The 26,059-nt window shown below is 42.6% G+C and overlaps 1 protein-coding gene across 1 annotated transcript; it reads left to right on the plus strand.

Moving 5' to 3' along the window:
• Positions 1 to 1,585: 1,585 nt before the first annotated feature.
• Positions 1,586 to 18,942, plus strand: DYNLRB2 (dynein light chain roadblock-type 2; the record flags this gene model as incomplete). Its single annotated transcript, XM_083625845.1, has 4 exons — positions 1,586 to 1,786; positions 9,240 to 9,387; positions 17,778 to 17,945; positions 18,669 to 18,942. The coding sequence occupies 4 exons, from the start codon at positions 1,586 to 1,588 to the stop codon at positions 18,710 to 18,712; spliced, it is 561 nt and encodes a 186-aa protein (XP_083481971.1). The 3' UTR covers positions 18,713 to 18,942.
• Between the last annotated feature and the right edge of the window lie 7,117 nt (positions 18,943 to 26,059).

The raw sequence follows: 26,059 nt of genomic DNA on the forward strand, positions 1-26,059 counted from the left end.
GAAGCGTTCACAACCAGAGGTACCACTGTATCAGCCAACTGAGAATAACACAGTGTGCATGAGATGAAGTGGACTTTAATCCACAAAAGCATCTGCCAAAATAAATATGCAAGTCTTCGATGGACAAGGCCAGTACCCTGTCTGTTGGACACTATATTAGGTTCTGGCTCAAGCCCCTACCCAGGAAACCTGGGACGCCAAGTCTGAGTAACAGCTCCTAAGGAACATGCAAGAAATGATATTTATTCAGCTAACAAACAACAGTGGGTCAACAAGAGATCAATAATATAGGGAGCAGTACGGAAATCTATTTTAGTCTACAATGTCCCAACTTTCTCTCAAGCTCCAGCTATGCCAAGGAAGTCTGTGTTCTTAGGCCTTACTCACAGATGCAAACACCTTTCAGATGCAAAATTTAAGAGTGTTGCAAATAAGAAACTCTCCAACCAGCAGCTGACAGCAGAGAGCCTGCAGCAGCAACAAACGGAGTCTGTTGCAAGAGGGAACTCCAGCAGCTGGCAGCAGAGAGGCTTCTGCAGCTCTGCGCCAATAGGAATTGCTATGTCAGGTCTAAGGGAGCTCTAAGCTTCCCTCCCTAAACTGGATTTCAACAAGCAGTGATTGGGCCAGTAAAGCTTAGCAATTCCCTATCTGAAGCATTATGCAAGAAACCAGGCCAACCCTTCAGTTTTCTCTCCTCTTCACAAAAAGAAAGCCCTTCTTTCCAATCCAAATCTGTGATCCATGCTTGTCAGAGGTCACTATAGGTTAGGGGGAACCAATCTCCAGATGCACCCTTGTTGAGGATAGCTGGCTGGCAAGAAGGCACAAATGCCCTAAACACCCTCCTGCTCTTGAACTTATTCCAACAGTTACAGTAAATGCAGAATGCAACTCTATCCAACATGCAAAAGAGGGTGACATGCTGGGTATGTATGCTAAATTTTCTCTGCACTTTCTGCTTCCACCACTGGGTGACAAGTGTTCTTTTCTCTACAGCTTTACACAGACCTTGGAAAGTTCATTTATTAATGAACTTGGGGAAAGGGATGTGCATTATTAATCAGCCAACAAAGATTAGGTTGAGATTTAATCCACTGTTAAAACTGTTTTTAAAACTCTGGGATAGGTCAGAAAAAGACCCTTACTGCCAGTGGCGGAGGCTCATGCTCCGGCGCCAGGGGGGTGGAGAACAGGCAGGGGTGGGGCTGGCGCACGTCCCGGGAGCATGACGCGCCGCCCGCAGGGGTGTGGCATGCCGCCTGCGGGGGTAGTCATTAGTCAGTGTACCCAAACTGTATAATGTCAATTGTCATTGTTTTATGAATCATGCCTTGGGGTGTACAGTAAAGTCAAAGATGAAGCCAGATAAATCCTTGTTAAGGAAGTGACAAAAAGAAATTCACCCATCAGATGCAACACTTTCACAAACTGACAGGAAGCTGTTGTGGCAGAATCAATAGGGCAACATACGAAATCGTTTCACGATGGTGAATTTGTGAAATTCTGTGCTATAAATATGGCCAAAGCCTTTCAGGAGGAAAAAACAGTAAAGCTTTTTTAATCAGTGCCCTTGACACATCAAATGGTGTCGCGCCAGATAGAGTCTTTATCTCGAAATGTATTGGACATGCTGCACGAGGAACTGTTGAACGCACAATATTTTTCAATTGCCCTTGCCGAAAGCACTGATGTGACGGGCACTGCACAGCTCGTAATATTTGTTCGTGGCATCGCCAGCCATTTCACTGTTTTGGAGGAGCTATTAGGCATAGCTTCTCTTCTGGTATGACAAAAGAAGATATCTGCAAAGAAGTTGTAGCCATTCTCCAGAAAATCTGAGGTTTCATCAAGCTAAGTTCTGTAGCAACAGATGGTGCATCATCAAGGACAGGTAAAAATTTGGGGCTTGTGGGGTTGCTTCAAACACATGGCATCAAGTGTCCTTTCATTTATCGTATCATCCACCAAGAATCACTTTGTGTCAATCAACTGAAATGGAAGGATGCTATGAAGATGGTCGCTAAGATCATGAATGCAGTTTGAGGTAGAAATTACCGGTACTCACTTCTTCATGGAAGACTAAAATGTTTTCTTGCAGAGCTTCATGTGGCTTATGGAGATCTTCTCCTTCACTCTAACAGCAAACAGGACAGCATCAGGGCAAGACAAGATGACTTAATGAAAGCAATGACCTAGAACAGCGTTTCTCAAAGTTGGTTCTCTAGCTGTTGTTGGACTACAACTCCCATCATCCCTAGCTAGCAGGACCAGTGGCCCCAAAACACCTGGAAACCCAAGTTGTGGAAACCCTGTCCTAGAGACTATCATACTCGCCTCTACATTCCTCAACCAATGGGAGGGTGAATGAGTCAGCAAGTCATACACTCAATCTCTCCTCTGCTGCTATAGTAACCCAGGGCACCTAATCTCTTATCTCAGAACATCCAGATGTGGGGGATTTATTAACTCAAGACATGAGACCACACACTATTTAACCCATTGTTCACATCACTCCAACATGCTATATGTTAAAATGCATATATTAGCAACCATGGCTTTTGAAATCATTGCTTTTATATTGTAAAGTGTTGACTCCCATTATGTTGCATACATTTTGCTTTGTTGTCAAACATGATTCCTTTTATTGGGTGCTGCATCAGAAGCCACGTTCTGGGCTATGAAGCAGAATTTAAATGCAAATAAATTATATCTTTAAAAAGCAAAATAAACTGAGGTTGACTGTTCAGAACGGGAAGGGAAACTTAATGCATAATGATTAGGCCAATGCATTGTCAAATCTCCTTCCCTCAGTTACTTGCAGTCCTTATTATATGAATTCTATTTAGAAATAAAACAAATGCATGGCTAGTAATGGTCCACAAAAAGAAGGGGCTTCCTGACTACCTGGCCATAACAAGCAACAACTTGGCTCTTGGGCTGTTTATCTTTCTCCCTCTCTGGCTGTGTTGCAACAGGTAGATCTCCTGATTCCAAGTCTAGACATACACAAGGGATCTCTCCTGATATTTGTTTTGTCTTTGGCATTAACTGTAGATGTCTGTGATTTCTAATAAATTCTCCTCAATTGGCCTAAATGACACAGGATCTGGATGACAGGTACTTCTTTACAATGGCCTGAGTCTTCCATTCTTACTGTTCAACTTAACTAGAACAGCCTTGCAGATTCAAGAATGTTAGTACTCCAGTAGAATAGTGACAGTTTTAAAAGTATCTGTAAGATTCTTTATTACACCTGCTTCTTCCATTCTCTTCTTTCCATATTCTACTTTGTGGTACAATGAAACAGGAATTTCTAAGGTGAACATACGCTATATGGTTTTGCATTATCCTTCAAAATAACATAAACAGTCTCCTTTTAAGAGTCCAAGAACTCCATACACTCTTTCAATATTACCTACTTTCTTTACAAAAGCCATTGTGGTTGCTACACTGTAGTCGAGGAGGCTATTTGCTTTTGATCCTCTAATCATATGCACACTGAAATGGAAGATTTTATTATTGTATGATCATAGAATCATAGAATCATAGAGTTGGAAGAGACCACAAGGGCCATCGAGTCCAACCCCCTGCCAAGCAGGAAACACCATCAGAGCACTCCTGACATATGGTTGTCAAGCCTCTGTTTAAAGACCTCCAAAGAAGGAGACTCCACCACACTCCTTGGCAGCAAATTCCACTGTCGAACAGCTCTTACTGTCAGGAAGTTCTTCCTAATGTTTAGGTGGAATCTTCTTTCTTGTAGTTTGGATCCATTGCTCCGTGTCCGCTTCTCTGGAGCAGCAGAAAACAACCTTTCTCCCTCCTCTATGTGACATCCTTTTATATATTTGAACATGGCTATCATATCACCCCTTAACCTCCTCTTCTCCAAGCTAAACATGCCCAGCTCCCTTAGCCGTTCTTCATAAGGCATCGTTTCCAGGCCTTTGACCATTTTGGTTGCCCTCCTCTGGACACGTTCCAGTTTTTCAGTGTCCTTCTTGAACTGTGGTGCCCAGAACTGGACACAGTACTCCAGGTGAGGTCTGACCAGAGCAGAATACAGTGGCACTATTACTTCCCTTGATCTAGATGCTATACTCCTATTGATGCAGCCCAGAATTGCATTGGCTTTTTTAGCTGCTGCGTCACACTGTTGGCTCATGTCAAGTTTGTGGTCAACCAAGACTCCTAGATCCTTTTCACATGTACTGCTCTCAAGCCAGGTGTCACCCATCTTGTATTTGTGCCTCTCATTTTTTTTGCCCAAGTGCAATACTTTACATTTCTCCCTGTTAAAATTCATCTTGTTTGTTTTGGCCCAGTTCTCTAATCTGTCAAGGTCGTTTTGAAGTGTGATCCTGTCCTCTGGGGTGTTAGCCATCATCCAAGTCGTTGATAAAGATGTTGAATAAGACCGGGCCCAAGACAGAACCCTGTGGCACCCCACTAGTCACTCTTCTCCAGGATGAAGAGGAACCATTGATGAGCACCCTTTGGGTTCGGTCAGTCAGCCAGTTACAAATCCACTGAGTGGTAGCATAGTCAAGACCGCATTTTACCAGCTTCTTTACAAGAATATCATGGGGCACCTTGTCAAATGCCTTGCTGAAATCAAGGTAGGCTACATCCACTGTGTTCCCTTCATCTACCAGGCTTGTAATTCTGTCAAAAAACGAGATCAGGTTAGTCTGACATGACTTATTTTTCAGAAATCCATGCTGACTATTGGTGATCACAGCATTCCTTTATAGGTGCTCACAGACTGTTTGCTTAATGATCTGCTCCAGAATCTTCATAGGAGATGGATCAAGATTAAGATGTGTTTCTTCTGATATGACTGTCACATCAGCACCTGAATCCATTTTAAAGTCTATGGGCTTGCCACAGATGTTTGATTCCACTCTCAATGCTGGCTCTTAATTATCGTAACCAATAGATCCAAGAAAAAGTATATCAGGGCTGCCATTTGTTACTTCTGTTATTGTCTTAGTTTGGCAGCCTGTTGCAAAGTATCCCAAGATTTTTACACTTGTGAGATCAGGTTCTTCAGGCTGGGCACCTCACCCCAGGGCTGTGGTTTTTCCCCACATCTAGTATACCTGAACTGAGAAAAGTCTGAACTTGTCTGAGACTTACTCCAAGCTGCTCTGGAGAGTTTCTTAGTAGTGCTTTCTGTGGATGAGTACTTTCTCCTTTTAGCATTATGTTTGCTGGAGACCTCCAGGTTACTTTCTGATGATTTCTGATCTCTATTCTGATTTTTCACCATTCCTATTGTAGTATGAAGGGTTTAATGCATTTGCAGCCTGAGTGTCCATTTTCCAGGATGCCTATCAGTACCATGTATTTGATGCGATCTTCCTTTTCGTCCCCAAAATCAGAGTTTTCTACCATGTCATAAGGTGTCTCACAAAGGTTTCCACTGGCTCCCAAGGCCTCTGAACCCTCTAATGGAAACAAGCACTTCCATGAACTATGTCACGCTTGGGAATAAAATGCTCATCAAATATGGCAAAAGCTCTTTCATAATCATCCTTATGATTCTCCTTAGTAAAGGTGAAGTATCAGAAGGTCGGCGGTTCGAATCCCCGCGATGGGGTGAGCTCCCGTTGCTCGGTCCCTGCTCCTGCCAACCTAGCAGTTCGAAAGCACGTCAAAGTACAAGTAGATAAATAGGTACCACTCTGGCGGGAAGGTAAACGGCGTTTCCATGTGCTGCTCTGCTCTGCCAGAAGCGGCTTAGTCATGCTGGCCACATGACCCGGAAGCTGTACGCCGGCTCCCTCGGCCAGTAAAGCAAGATGAGCGCCGCAACCCCAGAGTCAGCCACGACTGGACCTAATGGTCAGGGGTCCCTTTACCTTTTTATCTTAAGTATCTTAAGATGTGGTCAGCTTCCTTTGGTGCTGACATGTGTGTGGGGGGGGGTAATTTTAAAAATGCCCCAATGCAGCAGTCTCTTATTGCTTGTAGGGGCGGGGCACGCGTCCTGGGTGTGGGGTGCACCACCTGCGGGGGTGGGGCAGCCAGCATGGGCGGGGGGCAGCTGTGATGGCACCCTGCCGGGATCGCGCTGCCGGGGGCAGTGTGCTCCCCCCGCACTCCTCTTCCTCGCCAGTGAAGGTGGGGCTTCTCCAGCTTTTAATAGTTGCGTAGAAGAGGGGATTTCACCTGCTCAGGTATTCAGCTATTAAAATCTGCAGGGGCCGCATCCTCTTTGCTTTCACCTGGCCACTCTACCAAAGAAGGCCTTCCTCTCTATTTAGTGTGTTTAGGATTGCAGCCTCAGACTGAAACCCCGTGTACGTTTAACTCGGAACTTGCTTGCAAAACAAGAGAACTAGTGTACATTTCTTAAGGCTAGGAGAATCTTACATCTGGCCCTCCAGATGTAAACACATATAATAACACTGACTGTAATATACTAACTGCTAGTAGTGGTATGGTTGGTTTATGGTTCCCCAAAGCTTCTGTCATGATAAATCTATTAATATTCCTAGGTGCTTTTCCGACAACACCCTAAAATTACTTGCCCTTTTATGCAAAATGCAGAAAGCACTATTTGGATGTGATACCTGATAAACACACTTCACTCATTTTCTGCCCTTTTAAAATTTGTGAACGGCTAAAGAGAGAGTGAATGAATTTTAAATGTGACAGCACACAGAAGCAGAGGCAGCAGCAAAACAGTGATTAAAGCTGCAATCTTTTGCACACTAATTTGGGGCAAAGCACCCTGATCCAGTACATTGTTGTTGTTTAGTCGTTTAGTCATGTCCGACTCTTCGTGACCCCATGGACCAGAGCACGCCAGGCACTTCTGTCTTCCACTGCCTCCCGCAGTTTGTTCAGACTCATGTTTGTAGCTTCGAAGACACTATCCAACCATCTCGTCCTCTGTTGTCCCCTTCTCCTTGTGCCCTCCATCTTTCCCAACATCAGGGTCTTTTCCAGGGAGTCTTCTCTTCTCATGAGGTGGCCAAAGTATTGGAGCCTCAGCTTCAGGATCTGTGCTTCCAGTGAGCACTCAGGGCTGATTTCCTTCAGAATGGAGAGGTTTGATCTTCTTGCAGTCCATGGGACTCTCAAGAGTCTCCTCCAGCACCATAATTCAAAAGCATCAATTCTTCGGCAATCAGCCTTCTTTATGGTCCAGCTCTCACTTCCATAAATCACTAATGGGAAAACCATAGCTTTAACTATACGGACCTTTGTTGGCAAGGTGATGTCTCTACTTTTTAAGATGCTAGGTTGCTAGGTAGGTTTTTAAGATGTCTAGGTTGGTCATTGCTTTCCTCCCAAGAAGCAGGCGTCTCTTAATTTCGTGGCTGCTGTCACCATCTGCAGTGATCATGGAGCCCAAGAAAGTAAAATCTCTCACTGCCTCCATTTCTTCCCCTTCTATTTGCCAGGAGGTGATGGGCCCAGTGGCCATGATCTTCGTTTTTTTGATGTTGAGCTTCAGACCATATTTTGCGCTCTCCTCTTTCACCCTCAATAAAAGGTTCTTTAATTCCTCCTCACTTTCTGCCATCAAGGTTGTGTCATCTGCATATCTGAGGTTGTTGATATTTCTTCCAGCAATCTTAATTCCGGCTAGGGATTCATCCAGCCCAACCTTTCGCATGATGAATTCTGCATATAAGTTAAATAACCAGGGAGACAATATACAGCCTTGTCGTACTCCTTTCCCAATTTTGAACCAATCAGTTGTTCCATATCCAGTTCTAACTGTAGCTTCTTGTCCCACATAGAGATTTCTCAGGAGACAGATGAGGTGATCAGGCACTCCCATTTCTTTAAGAACTTGCCATAGTTTTCTGTGGTCGACACAGTCAAAGGCTTTTGCATAGTCAATGAAGCAGAATCCAGTACATACTCTGTGGCTAAGAAATGTGTTGGAATGCTGGTGAAGGTGATGTGCCTAATGAGATCCAGGTAGACGCTAGCAGAGATAGTTACAATGGGATGAACAGATTGTGAGAATATATAGATTTAATTGATTTATATTTGCTTTTAATCAACTTTGTACAATAGAACAAAATCCATATTGCACACAGAGATATATAAATATATAGAAGGATACATAGATATGGATATATATCCCACCCTCATTGCCCTGCCACACTTTTAAGCCAAATAAGGCTTTCAGCATGGCTTGCAGATAACAATCATAAGACAGTCCCTGCTCTGAGGCTCACTGAAAAGGAAAAGGGATTGGGAGAAAAGATGGGAAAATATTAAAGACAATATTGACATAATTGTTTTGATATTTGCTGTTTTTATTGCATTTAACTTGTAAAATACTTTAGGACACACACACACACACACACACACACACACACACACACACTTTTCCTGTAAATAGAATAAGACTTTTACAATTAGTACTATTGCTTTATAATGTGCTGGCACTTTTCTTAACTGATATTCAGCCTTTCAGAAAACTATAAATAAGAACAGTGTCATATAACCTGGACTTGATGGATTACTTATTGAAGGACTAATGTCTCCAAAATCTTGTGGAACCATTGCTTAATGCGGGGGGGGGGGGGTCCCCATCCTTCTATCTATGAGTCATGTAAAAAAATTTTGCAAGCAGGAGCAAACTGAACATAAGTTTTTTGTGTAAGTAGGTATGCTGGTTCCTGCATGCGTAAATCAACCAAAGAGCTTGAGTTTAACTTGGATTTTAAGGAGCCAACCCATCTGGTTTCTTATCAACTCTGAATGTGTCTTTCTGCTCTCAGTATTGCTGCTATCAGGGTGTTGGTAGCAGGAAACCCCACATGAGCAGACTACTATATGTGGGAGTAGAGGATGCTGCAGGTGGCTGTCTTAATGCTGGGTTTTAAAGAACAATATAGATGACATTTTAAGCCTCCATCTTACCATCTACCCTTTAACATAGCACCACTCTTGCTTCACTAAGAGCATGTCCCCTCCAACTTGCCCCACTAATGCAGAGCCGCTTCGTTCCCTAGCGCCTTCAGCATGATTCCATGATTCCAGATGCTGTTTTGCAACAGGACTCCCTCCACAAGTGCTCCATTGCTGTTAATTCAGTAGCTAGTTTGCTGGGCTGCATCCAATGTTAGAGTAGACCCAATGAAATTAATGGTTATGACTAACTTAAACTCTATTAATTTCGGTGGGTCTGCTCTGATTTTGATTTAGTTAGATACTATCCCATGTTCTGGAGCTGGAGACCAAATTGGTTAGAAATTGGTTAGAAATCTTGGCCGCTGCCAAAATGTTACAGGCTAGTGCTCACATTTTGTACAGTGATTTTGCTTCTTTTACAGGCAGAGGTAGAAGAAACTTTAAAGAGGATCCAGTCACATAAAGGAGTTATTGGAACTATTGTCGTAAATGCAGAAAGTAAAGATCTGCCTTTTGGGTGTTCTCAAAAGTACACTCAACGCTTTTTACAAAAAGATGCCTTTTGGAATTTTTCTTTTTATATTTGAAATCTCCTTTTTTAAAAGGTGATAAAATTAAGGGAATATTTTATTCTGGTAAGCCTAGATAATGAATTTGAATGCTTGGTTGGGTTAAACTGGAAATCAATGAAGCAAATAAAAAACTTCTGTTATATTTAAGCTAATAAAAAAGAGTGTATAAGGTATACGACTAAAGACAGTTCCATGAGTTATGCAGTTATGTTACTCTGCATCAGAAACTGACTTGAATTCATGGTGTAGCTGGTTAGAGCTCTTCTGACTTGCACAGTGCTTCACAAGTTTTATTCAATTTGGCATTCCATCAATAGGACTTCCAATCAAAGTTGACAATACTGGAGCAGTGAACTGAAACAATATAAATCAGCTTATTAGGTTCAATACCACATTCTCATCCAAAATTTATTACATTAAGATATGAAATTAGAAATAGGTTTTCCCTCAGATTTTCATATATGGACATTAAACAAAAATCCATATTCCATGATTATTTGAATTCTTGTAAAATCATAAGCCAGGGATAGGCTGAAGGTAGACTGGGATCTATTGGTAGTTAGTAGGTTGATTTGCAGTAGATCTGCAAGGGTTTCCATCTTCCAAATGTTTTAAAATAGCAACAACAAAAAAGTTGCTTTCCCTTTCCAGATTAGGCTATTGAAATAAAGAAAGCTGAATGGAAAAACAAGGGATGGATTTTTGCTTGAAACGATTGTGAGCTCAGTTCTGGTACTGAAAAGAAATCCATGGGCTAAGCATCATTTGAAGGCGTTCTGCTCCTTCTTTCTAAATCTACACCCATCCCCCACAGCATCTGTCTCCTGTTAGTGCACTTGGGAATTTTGTAAAATCCAAAGTACATCCACAAATTTGCAGTCTGCCCACCTCTGCCGTAGCGTACTGGAGGAAAGGAGGACTGTGCACAAGCAGAATGCTTCCATTCCGGGTCGAGTTACTCAATTCTTCAATCTTTAGCTGAGCCTTTTTGGTTTGGAGTTGTTTTCAACAGCAGCTTCTCCGAGCATTTAATATTGTTAGAGTACTAAAAGATAAACTGAATTCCTGAGGCAATTATGTAACAGTGGGGTCTTGAACAAAAATACTTTTGCAGTTGGGTTAATTTTAGCAAAGAATGTGGTCTTTTGCACCTGGCAGGCTCATGTGTTTAATGAAACATTTTCTTGGATTGGTGCTGTTTTTCACCCTGGCAGAAATCTTGCTTTAAGCTAAGTGGGTTCTTCTAATTTACAGTTTGAATTCAAAGCTGAGGACTGGTTTCTTTTAATCTGCAGAAGTCATCAGGGTGAATAGTTTATTTGATATCAAGAGGCTGATGGGTACTTTGTGACTTGTGTGTGAGGCCTCAGCATTTTCTTCAAGTTCACAAATGCTGTTTTTAAAGACACTTTTGCCACTTTAACACAGTGAATAAAATCAGTGCTTTTTTCTGGGGGTGCTAAAGGGTACACAGTACCAGCACTTCCCTCCCCCCCCCCCAATGTTAAAAGTGTGGCACTTACTGCAACAATTTCATGGGGAGTACCAGCACCCTTTTTTCTATTAAAAAAAAGCACTGGATAAAATTACGGGTTTGTTTGTTTGTTTAATTGGTGTCAGCATTCCCATGTACTGGAAGTTGGGGTTTCACTCAGTATGTAACTACTGTAATGATCTCAAGTGTCTGTGACCATTTATTATTTTTGCTGCTATTTGTCTAGTTACCCCAGATACTGAGATTCTTGAGGGAAGATTCATGTGTCTACCCCAGCAGTAGGTTTTACAGTATCTCCAGATGTGTTAGGATATTTCCGTTCCACCTTAAATGGGAGCAGGATGTTTGTATAACAGCCTGCGCGTTTCCTGTCTCACAGGATGTTTATGTTGTCTGTTCCTTTCGTTTTCCGCTGTTTTTTTTGCCTGAGCAGTCGGAGCAGACGGTCATGTTTTCTTTGTTCTGACCAACGCCAAATAAACTGTAAATATGCTCTCATGCTTGTGCAACTTTTGCTGTGTGAATTCTGCTGTTAGAGTGTGCACTAAGCCTGAGGCTTAGTGTCGCTAAATTGATGGTACTGCGTGACTACGGGAGGTCGATGGATCGTCCGGCACCGAGCTTGGGGGCTCAGATGGACTTTATCTCCCTGGCAGTATCCCAACAACGGGTTTCGGGCCCAGATTCACGGCACTTGCAGGAGAGTAAGACAGCGACAGACTGCTGAAAGGTATGTTGGAAAAGCGAAAGAAGAGGCTTTTCTGTTTGCCGCGGATTACGTCTTTGATGTCCGGCAAAGACTAATTGGCCTGGGAGCCGAGCCAGAGGCATCGTGATTTATGGGCTGCCGAGATAAGCCGTTTTTGAAGGCATAAAGGCTCACGGCTGAAGCAAATAGCTGAGATGGATCTTTTACAATCCTCTGAAGCTGCTCCGTGTCCACCAAAGCTAAATGGCCACAATTATGAGACCTGGGCTGTGTGGTGTGAGAGTTTGCTGCGTCAGTTTGGAGTGTGGCATACTGTGAGTGAAGCCCCTCCAGTTCCTCTGACAGAGAGATGGGAGGCTCAGAATTCGAAAGCCATCGACATAATAGTCTTGTCCGTCTCTCTGGAGGAAATTGCTACGCTAGCTGGCAACACGACTGCACGTCAGATGTGGAATGCTTTGAAGATAGCCCATCTGCCAGTCATCCCAGCCCAGAGTTTGACTGCATCGGAGGTCCTGGCTGTTTCCCAGAATGCGAGTGAATGCAGGGATGCCGAGGGCACCGGTTGCAAGCTGCAGGGGGAGCTGACTGTGATGTCATCCCAGGCAGCATTCCAGCCTCCAGGGGGAGCCAAGGAGTCGGCAGCTGAGAGCTCTGTTTCCCATGGGAGCCAAGGTCAACTTTGCAGAGGCCGGAAGGCCAGAAATAAACAAAGGAAAAAGCCTGCAGATGGCCCGGAGCAGAAGGGGGGTGAAAGGCCCACGCCAGTGGAAAACAAGGCTTTGTTTGCTGGCACAGCTTCACCAAAGGCTAAAGGCAAGTCTGATGGCCAGGAGCAGGGGGGCAAGCAGCAAAAGCCCACGCCAGTGGAAAACAAGGTTTTGTTTGCTGGCACTGCTTCACCGAAGGCCAAGGCGAGGTTTATAGTGGATTCAGGGTGCACGTGCCATATCGCCAAAGACCGCCATCTGTTCATCTCCTTCACACCTCAAGATGGAGAGATCCACCTGGCTGATGGAAGGACTTTGCAAGCTGCAGGAGTTGGGACTGTGAAACTTGCAAGTCTGCATACTACCATCAGAGATGTACTTGTTGTTCCAGGAGCTGCGGACAATTTGCTTAGTGTCCCACAGCTGAATGGGCGTGGTTTTGAGGTTACCTTCAAGAGGACTGTCTGTGTCATCAGAAAAGGCAAAGAGGACATTTTGCATGCAAAGTTGTTGGATGGTTTGTTCTGTCTAACTTATGATGACAATGCTGTTATATCTAATGCTGATTCTTGTTGTGTTGCACAAACTAAAAAGGTTCTTCATGCAGGATGCATTCACGATGCACATAGAAGATTTTGTCACCTCTCTTGGCAAGCGCTAGCCAAGATGCCTGAGTTGGTTGAAGGTTTGGACATCAAACCTTGTAAATTTCACATGAAATGTGTATCTTGTGCAGAGAACAAGGTGAAGGTTGCTCCAAAAGGCAAGGAGTCTAGCAGGCAGGCTTCCAAACCCTACCAGCTAGTTCACGCAGACCTGGTTGGGCCTCTAGCGCCCTCTTTGGGAGGAGCAAGGTACTTCATGGTTCTAATTGATTCTTTTTCCAGGTACATTCATGTGTTTATGCTCGAGCAGAAATCGCAAGCATTTCCTAGGTTCAAGGCATTCTGTGCTTGGTTGGAGAATGCTCATGGTAAACGTATTGGCTGTCTGTTTACTGATCGGGGCGGGGAGTTCACTTCTCAGCAGTTTGAAGCTTTCCTGACTGAGAAGGGAATCCAGCATGACTTGTCAACGCCTAGATCGCCATGGATGAATGGGCTTGCGGAGAGAGCAAATCAAACGTTGCTGCAAGGAATAAAAACCTTGTTGCATGATGCCAACCTCCCTGAGAAGTTTTGGGGGGAGGCTCTCTCGAATTTTGTTTACACTTTTAATCGCAGACTGTCATCACCTATTGGCTGCACTCCCTATGAGAAAATGTTTGGTAAGAAACCTAACACCAAGCACTTGAGAATCTTTGGTTCTGACATGTGGGTACACACCCCACAAAGCAACAAGCTTGGGAAGCGTGGGGCACATGGTTTGTTCATGGGGTACGAAAAAGGTGCATACAGAGTATGGATGACTAACTCAAAATCCATAAAGTTCACAAGGAGTGTTGAGTACAATCCTAAGTGGGGGGAAAATGTGGGAATTTTCCAGAGTTACCCAGAGGAGGATGAAGGTGATGTGAAGAAAGCAGATCATGCTGAGAAAGCTGAGGAAACTGAGGATGATGATGAGGATGATGATGATGATCAGAGTTCGGATTCCAGTTCAGTGGGCGGCGCTGCTGCTGCTGTCAGTGACAGTGATGACACAGCAGACTACAAGAGCGCAAAGGCCTCAGTCAGACCATCTGATGCGTCTGACAATGAACTGGAAGAACCACTGTTCACCATTGGTCACTTTTCTCCTAAGAAGGAGGAGATGAGTCCAGAAGACTTGCGTCTAGTTCGCAGGTCTGAAAGGGCGACCAAAGGCAGACCTCCAAAGAGATTTGCTGATGAGTTTGCTAAGACGGCAACTGCTGTTCTTAGTAGCTCAGAGAAGGTGTGGGAACCTTCAAGCTTCAAAGAGGTCCAGGAATTAACCTCTAAAAGATGCTGAGCCTTGGCTTAATGCCATGAAAGCTGAAGTTGATTCCTTGAACAGGAACCAGACTTGGGAGCTGGTACCGGTAGTCCCAGGGATAAGACTGGTTGGCAGCAAATGGGTCTTCAAGGCCAAGACAGACCAAAATGGCAAAGTTGTCAGACACAAAGCCAGATTGGTTGCCAGAGGTTTTTCACAGGTACCAGGGCAGGATTACCACGAGACCTACTCACCCACGGTCAAATATGAGAGCATTCGGCTAATGCTCAAGATCGCTGCAGAGGAGAAACTGCATGTTTCCCATCATGACATAAATACAGCTTTTTTGTACGGGATTTTAGGGGAGGAGCTGTACATGCTTCCACCTGACGGGATGCAGATACAGAAGGGAATGGTCTGTAAACTGCGGAAATCCTTATATGGTCTCAAGCAGAGTGCCAGGTGTTGGAACACAAAACTCACTGAAACGTTGCTTTCTCTAGGTTTTCACCAGGGCAAAGCTGATCCGTGTGTGTTTGTCAAGAAGGAGGGGCAAAACAAACTGTATGTTTTGTTGATGATCTTCTGATGTTTTGGAAGAATCAGGCTTTCTACCAAAGCACCCTAGCTCAGCTGAAGGAGCACTTTGACATGAAGGATCTTGGTGAGGTTTCCAACTATCTTTCTCTGCAGGTGGAGAGGGACCAAGCAGGTAATTTTCTGATACACCAAACACAGAAAATTGCTGATGTATTAACCAGGTTGAATTTGGTTGATGCAAACCCAGCAGACACACCGATGGTGACAGGTTACCAGGTAGACAGTACTGCTGAAGCGTTTTCTGACACAACGCTGTACAGATGCATTCTAGGCAAGTTGAATTTCATTGCTAGATGTTCAAGACCTGACACTGCTGTAAGCACTAACCTGCTTAGCAGACATGCTAACAATCCTACTGTTCAGGATTGGAAAGCTCTGAAGCGCATAGCCCGGTATTTGAAAGGGACTATGCACTACAGGCTGAGGTTCACCAGTCAGAAGACTGGAGGTCTTGAAATCTTTGCAGATGCTAGTTTTGGAAGTGACACCACGGATGGTACAAGCACTTCTGGAGTATGCTACATGTAGAACCACTACCTGTTTGACTGGTTGTGCAAAAAGCAGACGACAGTTAGCCTAAGTTCCTGTGAAGCAGAACTCAATGCTCTGTCATTTTCACTCATGGATTGTGAATGGTTGATGCAACTGTTTAAGGACATTGGGGTTTCTGTGAAATGTCCTATACAAGTGTATCAAGACAATAGATCTTGTTTGGCTTTGCTGAACTCGGAGAGTTGCAAGCAAAGGACCAAGTACTTGCAGATTAAGCTACATCGAGCAAGAGAGTGTATTCAGAAAGGACTCATTCAGGTGTCCTACATGCCAGGAAATGAAATTCCTGCTGATCTGTTGTCTAAGGTTGTTAACAGAGAACAACTTAAGGTTTACGTACAAAGGTTGCAATTGGGTTGAACCACAGGTACTACAAGTTACACGGAAAGGGGGAGGATGTTAGGATATTTCCGTTCCACCTTAAATGGGAGCAGGATGTTTGTATAACAGCCTGCGCGTTTCCTGTCTCACAGGATGTTTATGTTGTCTGTTCCTTTCGTTTTCCGCTGTTTTTTTTGCCTGAGCAGTCGGAGCAGACGGTCATGTTTTCTTTGTTCTGACCAACGCCAAATAAACTGTAAATATGCTCTCATGCTTGTGCAACTTTTGCTGTGTGAATTCTGCTGTTAGAGTGTGCACTAAGCCTGAGGCTTAGTGTCGCTAAATTGATGGTACTGCGTGACTACGGGAGGTCGATGGATCGTCCGGCACCGAGCTTGGGGGCTCAGATGGACTTTATCTCCCTGGCAGTATCCCAACAAGATGTCTGTACCTAATGAACATTAGGGCATACCCTCCAACATTTCTCCGATGAAAATAGGGACGTCCTAAGGAAAAGTGGGACATTCTGGGATCAAATCAGAAATTGGGATGGCTTCTGAAAATCTTGGACTGTCCCTGGAAAATATAGACACTTGGAGGGTCCGTAAGGGCGTAAGAGCCCTGCTGGATCAGGCAACTGAACCTTCTAGTCCAACATCCTTTTCTCACAGTAGCCAACTAGATGCCTGTGGGAAGCTTGTAAGCAGGACCTGAGTACAATAGCACACTCTCTGGTTGTGATTCTCAGAAACTAATATTTAAAGGCATAATTAATCATAGAATCATAGAATCATAGAATCATAGAGTTGGAAGAGACCACAAGGGCCATCGAGTCCAACCCCCTGCCAAGCAGGAAACACCATCAGAGCACTCCTGACATATGGTTGTCAAGCCTCTGCTTAAAGACCTCCAAAGAAGGAGACTCCACCACACTCCTTGGCAGCAAGTTCCACTGTCGAACAGCTCTTACTGTCAGGAAGTTCTTCCTAATGTTTAGGTGGAATCTTCTTTCTTGTAGTTTGGAACCATTGCTCCGTGTCCGCTTCTCTGGAGCAGCAGAAAACAACCTTTCTCCCTCCTCTATGTGACATCCTTTTATATATTTGAACATGGCTATCATATCACCCCTTAACCTCCTCTTCTCCAGGCTAAACATGCCCAGCTCCCTTAGCCGTTCCTCATAAGGCATCGTTTCCAGGCCTTTGACCATTTTGGTTGCCCTCCTCTGGACACGTTCCAGTTTGTCAATGTCCTTCTTGAACTGTGGTGCCCAGAACTGGACACAGTACTCCAGGTGAGGTCTGACCAGAGCAGAATACAGTGGCACTATTACTTCCCTTGATCTAGATGCTATACTCCTATTGATGCAGCCCAGAATTGCATTGGCTTTTTTAGCTGCCGCGTCACACTGTTGGCTCATGTCAAGTTTGTGGTCAACCAAGACTCCTAGATCCTTTGGCAGTGGAGGTAAAACATACCTATTTTGGCTAGTAACCATTGATAATAGTTATTCAGTTTAAGCAGTGGCGTAGCGTGGGGGGTGCAGGGGGGGCCGGCCGCACCGGGCACAACATCTGGGGGTTAGGGCAAATCCACGGGTTAGGGGGCGCAAATCCACGGGTTAGGGGGCGCAAATTACTTGCCTTGCCCCGGGTGCTGAAAACCCACGCTACGCCACTGAGTTTAAGCAGAAATGGATATCAAGCTGCATGGAGAAGACTCTTGAAAACTCTTTTTCATAGGGTTGGCCCAAGTCATTTTGATTACAGCCTGACAATCTTAGTCTACAACCTTTGTCTCTGAAACCTCATTGAAATGCATGAAGTAGGGGTGGCAGCTTACTTCCCAACTAGGTGTCCCTTCTCCTTTTTTCCAGTCTCTGGTACAGGGCAGCAAAAGGAGGGAAAGGATTCCCATTTATGGTTTAATTGTTTCTCCTCACCTGTAACAGTTGCTGATTGGCTGTTCTTTCTCCAGAGTAAAAATGGCTTTTTCAGAAGTGTCCTTAAAGCATCAAATGACTTCCTTTTCAGGCACCCCAATCAGAACCACTCTCGACAACTCAACTACAGTACAATACGCGGGTCTCCTTCATCAGCTCACAATGAAAGCAAAAAGCACAGTGAGAGATATCGATCCCCAGAATGATCTAACCTTTTTCAGGATTAGATCAAAGAAACATGAAATCATGGTTGCCCCAGGTAATATCTTTTGTCTTCCAAAAGAAAATACTGCTCCAACTGCTGTGTGGGTGGCTTTTGAGGTCCCTTTCATTACTCCAATGCTGCTGTGAAACATCTGTCTTCCTATTTCAGTTAGGAAGACAAAAGCATAAGGGATGTGCTTGCCTTCAGATCCTTTAATTGCTTAAATAGAGAGGGCCCAGAATTTATCTATCATGTTGTGTGGCAAGGCCAGACTATAGCTGATTGCTGTGCTTGGCTAGACAAGAAATTTGTTTGATCTGGTATAAGACTGTTTCCTATGTGTGAGGAACGACCATTTTTCCAAAGCTGGATTTGGCCAATTAGCACATAAAACTGCAGCTACTTACTGTTGGTGACAAATGACTCCCAAACCACCAATCTAACATGGGACAGATTTGCTTTTAGTACTTGTGTTTGTACATCAAGATGGTATTTGATAAACAATGGCTATTATTATTTTTTGAAGTGTTTCATTTTGTCTACTGAGTGGGGACAAGCAGTGGTATTCATTATTTTGCCCAAGGTGAATCCCCCAAAATAGTTAACAATCAATATTGGGTAAAGGATACACCAAATACAACAAAACATTGTAACTATGAAAATATTTGGCTAACAAAACTATTTTTAAAAGTATATTGTAAAAATAAGGAATAGCTGAAATAGAACAAGCTGTAAGCATTTGCCACCACTTTCATTGTTTATTATCTTTTTCCACAGATAAGGAATATCTTCTGATCGTTATCCAAAATCCTTGTGAATAGACCAACCACACCTATTTTATGGGAATTGTGCTACAGTTTTAAAATAACATTTACTACATATGTCATAGCATACAACTAAGAAACTTTTCCAGTAACTTGCCAGGAAGTTTGCAAGCTAAAATCTCTCATGTGTGCGAATGCATTGCATTTGTAACTGAATTAATGAAAATGTGTGTCTAACTGCTTAAAGAACAATAAACTTAAATGCTTAAGGCATGTGTTAACATTGATTGGGACATGTGTTCTAAAATTAAATAAATCTTTTGAAATAATTAAGCACAGAGCTAAGGCTATGACTGGAAATCTCATAAAAACAGCTCTCAAAGCCATTTTCATGTAAACAATCAGAAGCAGGGAATGCAGAATTAAATAATGGTTGCATTTCAACTGATGTTAAACAGGATTATTAAGTCCCTTTGATTTCAGTGGGATTGATTGTTAAACATATGCTCAAGTTTTCCAACTTCAGATTGATTCTGCCCAAAGTAAGTGAATTCAATAATATAGTGAGCTCCTTAGAAGGACAGAGCATCCAGTGAGGTTTTTTTTCCCTGATAGAGCTCTAATTAAAAACAACATAAAGCAACTTCCAGAAACTAAATATGCTTTTCCTTATTAATTAATGTCTGCAGTTAGTCTTTGTGCAGTGGCTCACAATGTTTCGGATGCCTGTCCTGTATGAAATAAACATTTATCAGTAGTTTACAGATAGACGTGAAATGTAAAACAGATAGAAGTGAAATGTAAAACAAACTACTAGAAATATGACAGGGACCACAAGTTCTAAAGCAAGGCTGCAAGCCTATCGTATTGAACTCAGTGGGGCTTACTTCCAACAGTACTCAAGCAGGTTCAGGCTGCATGACTTCTGAACCTAGTGAGGGAATTATTTCAAAGGAATGTATGGCGCATTACTGAAGCAGGAGGGAAACAAAGGATTTGAGCACAGTGAAGATCTCTTAAGCAGAAGTGCTTGAAGAGGGAGATTCTGTTTCATCACAGAGATGTGCAGCAAGACAGAATGTGATCTCTTTGCAGGCATTCACTTAGCAAAGCAGTATGTTTTAAGATAATATTGAGGTATGCTATTTCTGTGGTTGGCTTCATTGAACTAAAAGGTGGGGACTGTTAAATGCTTACTAACTTCTTAGGGAAGTTTTTAATGTTTATTCTTTTATCATGTTTTTAATATTCTGCTGGGAGCTGCCCAGAGTAGCTAGGGAAACTCAGCCAGATGGGTGGGGTATAAATATTATTATTATTATTATTATTATTATTATTATTATTATTATTATCACCATCATCATCACCACCAAACTTAGGAAATCTCTACAACTTCCTTGAAGTTTCTGTTTTCATCCCTTGATAAATATTTCATTTCTAGTAATATAAACATTTCAATTATATTTCAGCATTCATAAAAAAATATGTTTGCATTTTGATTTAGAAAAAAAGTCAACTTCTAACTTCAAATTCATTCAGTTTATTTGTGGGGACATTAAAATGCATGATCTAGATGTGTGTTACCACATAAGTCCAATTAAGCATAAGTCTTAACAAATGTGATTTTCATAATAAAGCATTAGAAAGGGAAAAAATAATAATTCACAGTCAAATGGTCTCAAGGCTTAGCTGATGATTTAAATAATTTAAACTCACTTTACAAAAAGAAAAAATCCCACCTACTAAAAGCTCTTAATTTCAGAAACACACACTAAAAGTTTCTTTCAACAAGAGCCATCCTATTGAACATGCCACATTTTTAGCATGTACACATGCCACAGTTTTTATGTATCATATAACTAGTTTCTGCTAGGTAGCAATATTTTTTTATTATTTTCCAGAAACAATTCTGATGCAGATACATGTAATGACATCTCAGGGTCATATAAAATAGACAGCATAATATACTAACATCTTCCACACAAATCCGATACTTCGTAAGATGAAAGTTGCAGTCCTACGAACACTTTACTGAGAGTAAACGCCATTGCATGCACTTACTTCTGAGTAAGCATGCATAGGATTGTGCTTTAACACTCCAAACATGTACATAGAATAAGTCCAGGTTCAATATTGTCCATACTTATTCTTGTTAAACAAATTGCTGCAAATTCTACAAAGAGGAGCAAAATCCAGCTCCTTGCTTCCTCTCTGGAACATCTGATCTTTTTAAAGAAATGCGATTTACTTCTACTACTAATCTTAATTATTTGAGAGTTTTAAAGTAAAAGTGTTAAATATAAACATGCCAAACGTAATTTCCTAAAGCCCTCACTGAAAATCGGGGCAGGGAGGTATAATTAGAAGAACATAACTTTGGATTCTTACCATCAACGTAAGTATAAAGCTATATGCAGCTCAGAACCCCAGATACCTCAAGGCCATCTCTCTCAATGTGAACCAGTTCAGACCCTGCAATGGTCATCAGAGGTCCTCCTCCATCTGCCCCTCAGTGGGAGTTTCAGAGGGTAGCAACACAACATTGGGCCTTTTCTGTAGTGCCCCCCCTCCACCTGTGGAATGCTTTCCTGGTGAGGTACACCTGATGCCATCCTTATCTATTTTTAGTCATTGGGAAAAGACTTCACTTTATCAGACTTTTGACCCTGAATTTGAAGGATGGCATTGTGGCCTCTTGTAGTGAGGTAGGATCTGTAAGCCCTGCCTTTTATCTGTACACTTGTGTTTTTGGATTTTTATTTGATGTTATTAATTAGTTTTAATATAAATTGCTTTGTGTCTCTGTGAGAAAAGCAACTAACAAATCTAATAATTTTTAAGAATAAGCAATGACTAGTGTTTTAAGGATGCTTTTCTCCTTTATTTGTTTCAGCTATAGATAAGTCTCCCCGTAGGATCTTAGCAGCAAGAGGTTGCTGTCATTTTGCCTATACATGCTTGGCTGCTTAAACCTAGAGTATTCTACATAAAGATGTATCACAAACAAAACATTTTTCAGCCTTATTCAGCAATGCTTCCAGGAGAGCAAACCCCATTTCAATTTCTCCAAGTAAAGGCTTAGCAAGCAATTCTGATTGTCCATATCTGAAAACCTGCCACTATCTTACCAATCTCCTAATTATCTGTATTTTTGAGTTCACATCCAATGCCTGAATATTCCATATATTCCTGACAAAAGCAGGCATGTCAGCAAAAAAGCTGGCAAGTTTCACCAAGTCTTGGAAACATGTTCTAAGTGCATAGCTTTTCTTTTAAAAAAAAACTGGAAAAAAGTTACAACAGTGAAATTATAATGCAAAAGTGCACCTATAATATGCACATATTGTAAGCATATATACTCCAGGTTTCCTGAAGTAACCCATGCATACTGTATAAGGATACTTCTATATTAATATTAATTTATGCTGCAGAAATACAGTAGTGCATGCAGCCTGGCTTTTAAAATACATATTATAACTATTTTGCATATATATATTTAATATATATATATATATATTTAACAAGGAGCTTGAGCATAAGTGGGTGCCTGAAGCCAGAGGAAGTTTGATGCAGGCAGCGCTCTGCTGAGTTGGAACAGCCAAATTCATTGCATTTTATTTTTATTTTTTAAGATTGATATTCTTCTTCCACCCCTGTATTTTATCACAGGGCTGCTGGTGGTAAAGGAGAGCGCAGGCCAATTGGAGCAGGCTCTGAGGTCCTGTTCATCCACCTTCTTCATTCTTGTGGAATCATTCCCAGTTGGGGGAACAACCAAGCCTTAGTCATTTATTTTACTAGTGACAAGGAAAAGCTACCATTAAGTAAACAAAATGAGCCTTTAACATGTGTGAACGGTGTCATTAAACTAAAACATATCATTATTCTTATCACACCATCAGCCCTAGCAGAATTCTACTGGCTCTGGGTGCCCAGATGCCTCTCATTTTCCCTCAGAAACAAGCTGCTTCTGTGTATGAGGAAAAGCAACTCCCAAATGGCCCGTTTTCCTGATCCCAGTAGCTCTCTTCCCAGTAATTGGTCTCTTAGTACAATCTCTGTAAGTTTCCCCAAAGGTAGATTTTTTGGCAGAGAGAGAAAATACCCAAGGCATTTTCTCTCTTGTGTCCAGAAGCAAGAGGAACCTCCATGAAGTGTGTGTATATATGCCCCTTTGCTCAATAACAGAAACTGTGAAGAAAGAACAACTCTTCAAATAGGGTGAAACAATAACCCTAAAAGAATGTGAAATAATGGCTGTGCTGTGCTTGGATGCCGTGAACTCCTCTTTCCCTCTCTTCTGGCATGGTCCTCAGGACTTCAGCGGTTTATCAGCGTCTCAGGCTGTCTTCGTCCAAACTATGGCTTAAAAAAAACAAACACAAGCAAATTTCTAACAAGGTTCTGAAGCAGGCTTGTTTCAAAACATCAGAGTGAAGATGATTAACCACAGTTTAGCATTGGGACATTATGCTAAACTCTAATTAAAAACAAAAGTTAAAGCTTCCAAACTCCTCTTTGCAGCTATGCCAGAGGAAGGGAAGCATACAGGTCTGAGACTGACCTGGGCTCATTCCTGCCCTGTTATTGTTATGTACTGAAGTTCTCACCCTGGGCCAGCAGGGGGATACTGTAGATAGTTTTCACTCAGGTCCGCATATGCAAATAAGGAATTGAAAGTGACATTCAGTGATTGGATAGTTACAGAAAATTGTTAATGTTGCTTTGTAGTTGAGCTCTATATAAGCAGGTTGGCTGAACCCTTCAGCCCAGTTCTGTTCTGGCCTATGAATAAACAAGAGCTGTCTGAAGAATCGCTGTGTCGTCTGATATGTTCACCCACAATTTAACAGTTATAGTGCTGCAGGAGTAGTCCTTGAGATGTTGTTGCACCCCAAATCCCACCAGCCCCAGCAGCATGGCCAATGGCCAGAGAAGTTTGAAGTTGCAGTCCAACAGCGTCTGGGGATCTGAAGTTGAGAAAAAGCTGATCTAGTCCCATTTTGTTTCCAGTGGTGCACAGGCACATGCTTCCAGGAAGACAGTGAGTAGAGCATGAAAGCCACAGTTTTCCCTTGCTATTGCCCCCCTTCAGCATTTGATACTCAGAGATACACTGCTCCTGGATAAGGAAGTTTCATTTAGCCATTGTGGGTCATAGCCTTTATGATGGGGTAGCCAACTGGTGCCATCCAAATGGTCTTGGACTCCAGCTCCCATCATCCCTGACATTGACCATGCTGCTTCAAGCAGAGGAAGTTGGAGTCCAACAACTTCTGTAGGATGCCACAGTGGCCACCGTGCTTTATGAGTTCTGCCCAAGACTTCCATCAGCCCCAGCTGGCATAGCTGAGAGTACCACGTGGCATGCTATCTTTGTCCATCCTTAGTGTGCTGCCAGTCACCATGTTTGGGGAGGGGGTCAGTTTGGATTACACCCTGAGCCCCTTCCAGTTCTTGAGATGCTGCATCTGGTGAGGGTTAGAATCTAGCAGAGGAGTTAGGCGGGTTAACGGGTTAGACGAGTTTCTTTGTAAGATCTTAGCTGGCCACTTTAGATCAGCATCTAAAACAATGAGGTAGGGTACAATGGCTACAGCTAAGTGATGGAGAACAATAGGCCCCAAGGAGCCTGAGCTAGAGAGTTGTGTGTGAGAGCGAGCTAGAAAAGACAGGCTAGAAGCTTGAAAGGCAGAGACATGCACAACATGCGCTGAAACCAAAGCTATGGAAAAAGGAAAAGCAAAATATTTGGGGCTGTTAATGCCGTGAGCCCCTCCATCCTATGTTCATATTGTGTAAACTGTATGCGTAAAGGAAACATACATACAGTCTCTGCTGACCTTAACTCAGGAAATCAAACCCTAGGCAAGCACTTGGAACCCCTGGAGTCTCTCACCACCCGCAGGTTGGGGTGGTGTGTAATCATAAATTAAGCTGTGATTGCATCATCCATGAATACATGTTTCCAGAATAACTGTGAGACAGCAGCTTGGGTTTCCCTTCTAAATGGTTTCAGTGGTTCCCTCGTTAGTGAAAACTGGCCCTTGGCTACCAGACTTGCCATGCAATTTTGGTCATTAGACTCTGAGACTTTGAAGCTTGGATCCAAAGCTGTTTATTCAGGACTCTTGCTAACTGATTCAACACTTCAGACCATTTAAAAGCATAACCCTTGCCCGCTTTTACACCCAATTAGATCAAATAGCTGGCAATTCATTTGTCAGCTTTGAAAACAATTACTTCTGCATATTACCGTCAAACCAACGGTGTGGCTAACAGGTTGGCTGAGAGCCAGAACCCACTTAGTTCAGAGAAAACTTGTGAAAAGAAAACTGAACTTGCTCAGGGGTAAGTGGGCTATGTATTCTTCAATTTATTTAGAGAGTCAATAGCTTGTTTTTCAACACCATGATTCTCACTTTGATCCTGTGCACTGCACTGCCAAGGTTTACTCTGGAGGGCCAGTTTCGCATTTTCTGCTGCAATCATGCTTATTGTGGCTACGCTGGGGTTTACATGTTATTTCTTTATTTAAACCAGGAGAGGGAAAACCTTTCTGGCTCCACTAGTCATATCCTTATCAGGATTTGTCTCGTGGGTCAAATTTGACAGGTGGGTGGGGCCACCATGCAGTCTAAATCCCTTGTGCTCCAAACCTAAAGAGAAAGGAGCCTCCTCGTGCTTCCTTTTAAGTGTCCAAGATCAGGAGCTTAAAAGGAAAGAGGGAGGAGGCTTGCAAAAGCCTTTCTCAGTTCCCTCCTTCCCCTTTAAGGTTGGAGCAAGATTAGGGATTTAGGGATGGGGAGAGATTCACAAATGATGTGATCTAGGCTTTTGCTACACCAGTGTAGCTTTTATTATTTATTTTCATTTATTAAATTTATATACCGCCCTTCACCTGAGGATCACAGCGCAGTTTACAGTACAAAATCACAAAAGTATGTAACACAATCACAAACAAAACAGTTTAGAGCCCAGCCACCAAACTTAATCTGACGCTCAGCATCACAGGACTCAGAAAATAGTTTATTCCAGTTTCCCCTGACGTGGCCTCTACTGATTACAGATGTTTACATATTGCTCTTTAGAATCCACCATTTATTTGTGTTGCTTATGAGGATTTCTTTTGTGAACACCCCTCAGGGAAATGCATATGAATGTGTTTCACTTCATTAATAACTTTAATAGACGGGGACATTTTTGTAAGGAATCTCGATAGCAAGCTCTGAATATGTTAAAGAACAAAGAGGAAGCATCAGCAAATGCATCTTGGCGGCACTAGGCAAATGCCACCTAATAAATAAAAGACTTGTGCTACTGTTAAATATAGAAAAGGACAAATATGAATCCCAAGTGGAGGAAATTGTTAATATTCTAGCATACAGGAAATCGGACTGAATA

Source organism: Podarcis filfolensis, assembly GCF_964270895.1.
Source record: "Podarcis filfolensis genome assembly, chromosome: 8".
NCBI classification, from domain to species: Eukaryota; Metazoa; Chordata; class Lepidosauria; order Squamata; family Lacertidae; genus Podarcis; species Podarcis filfolensis.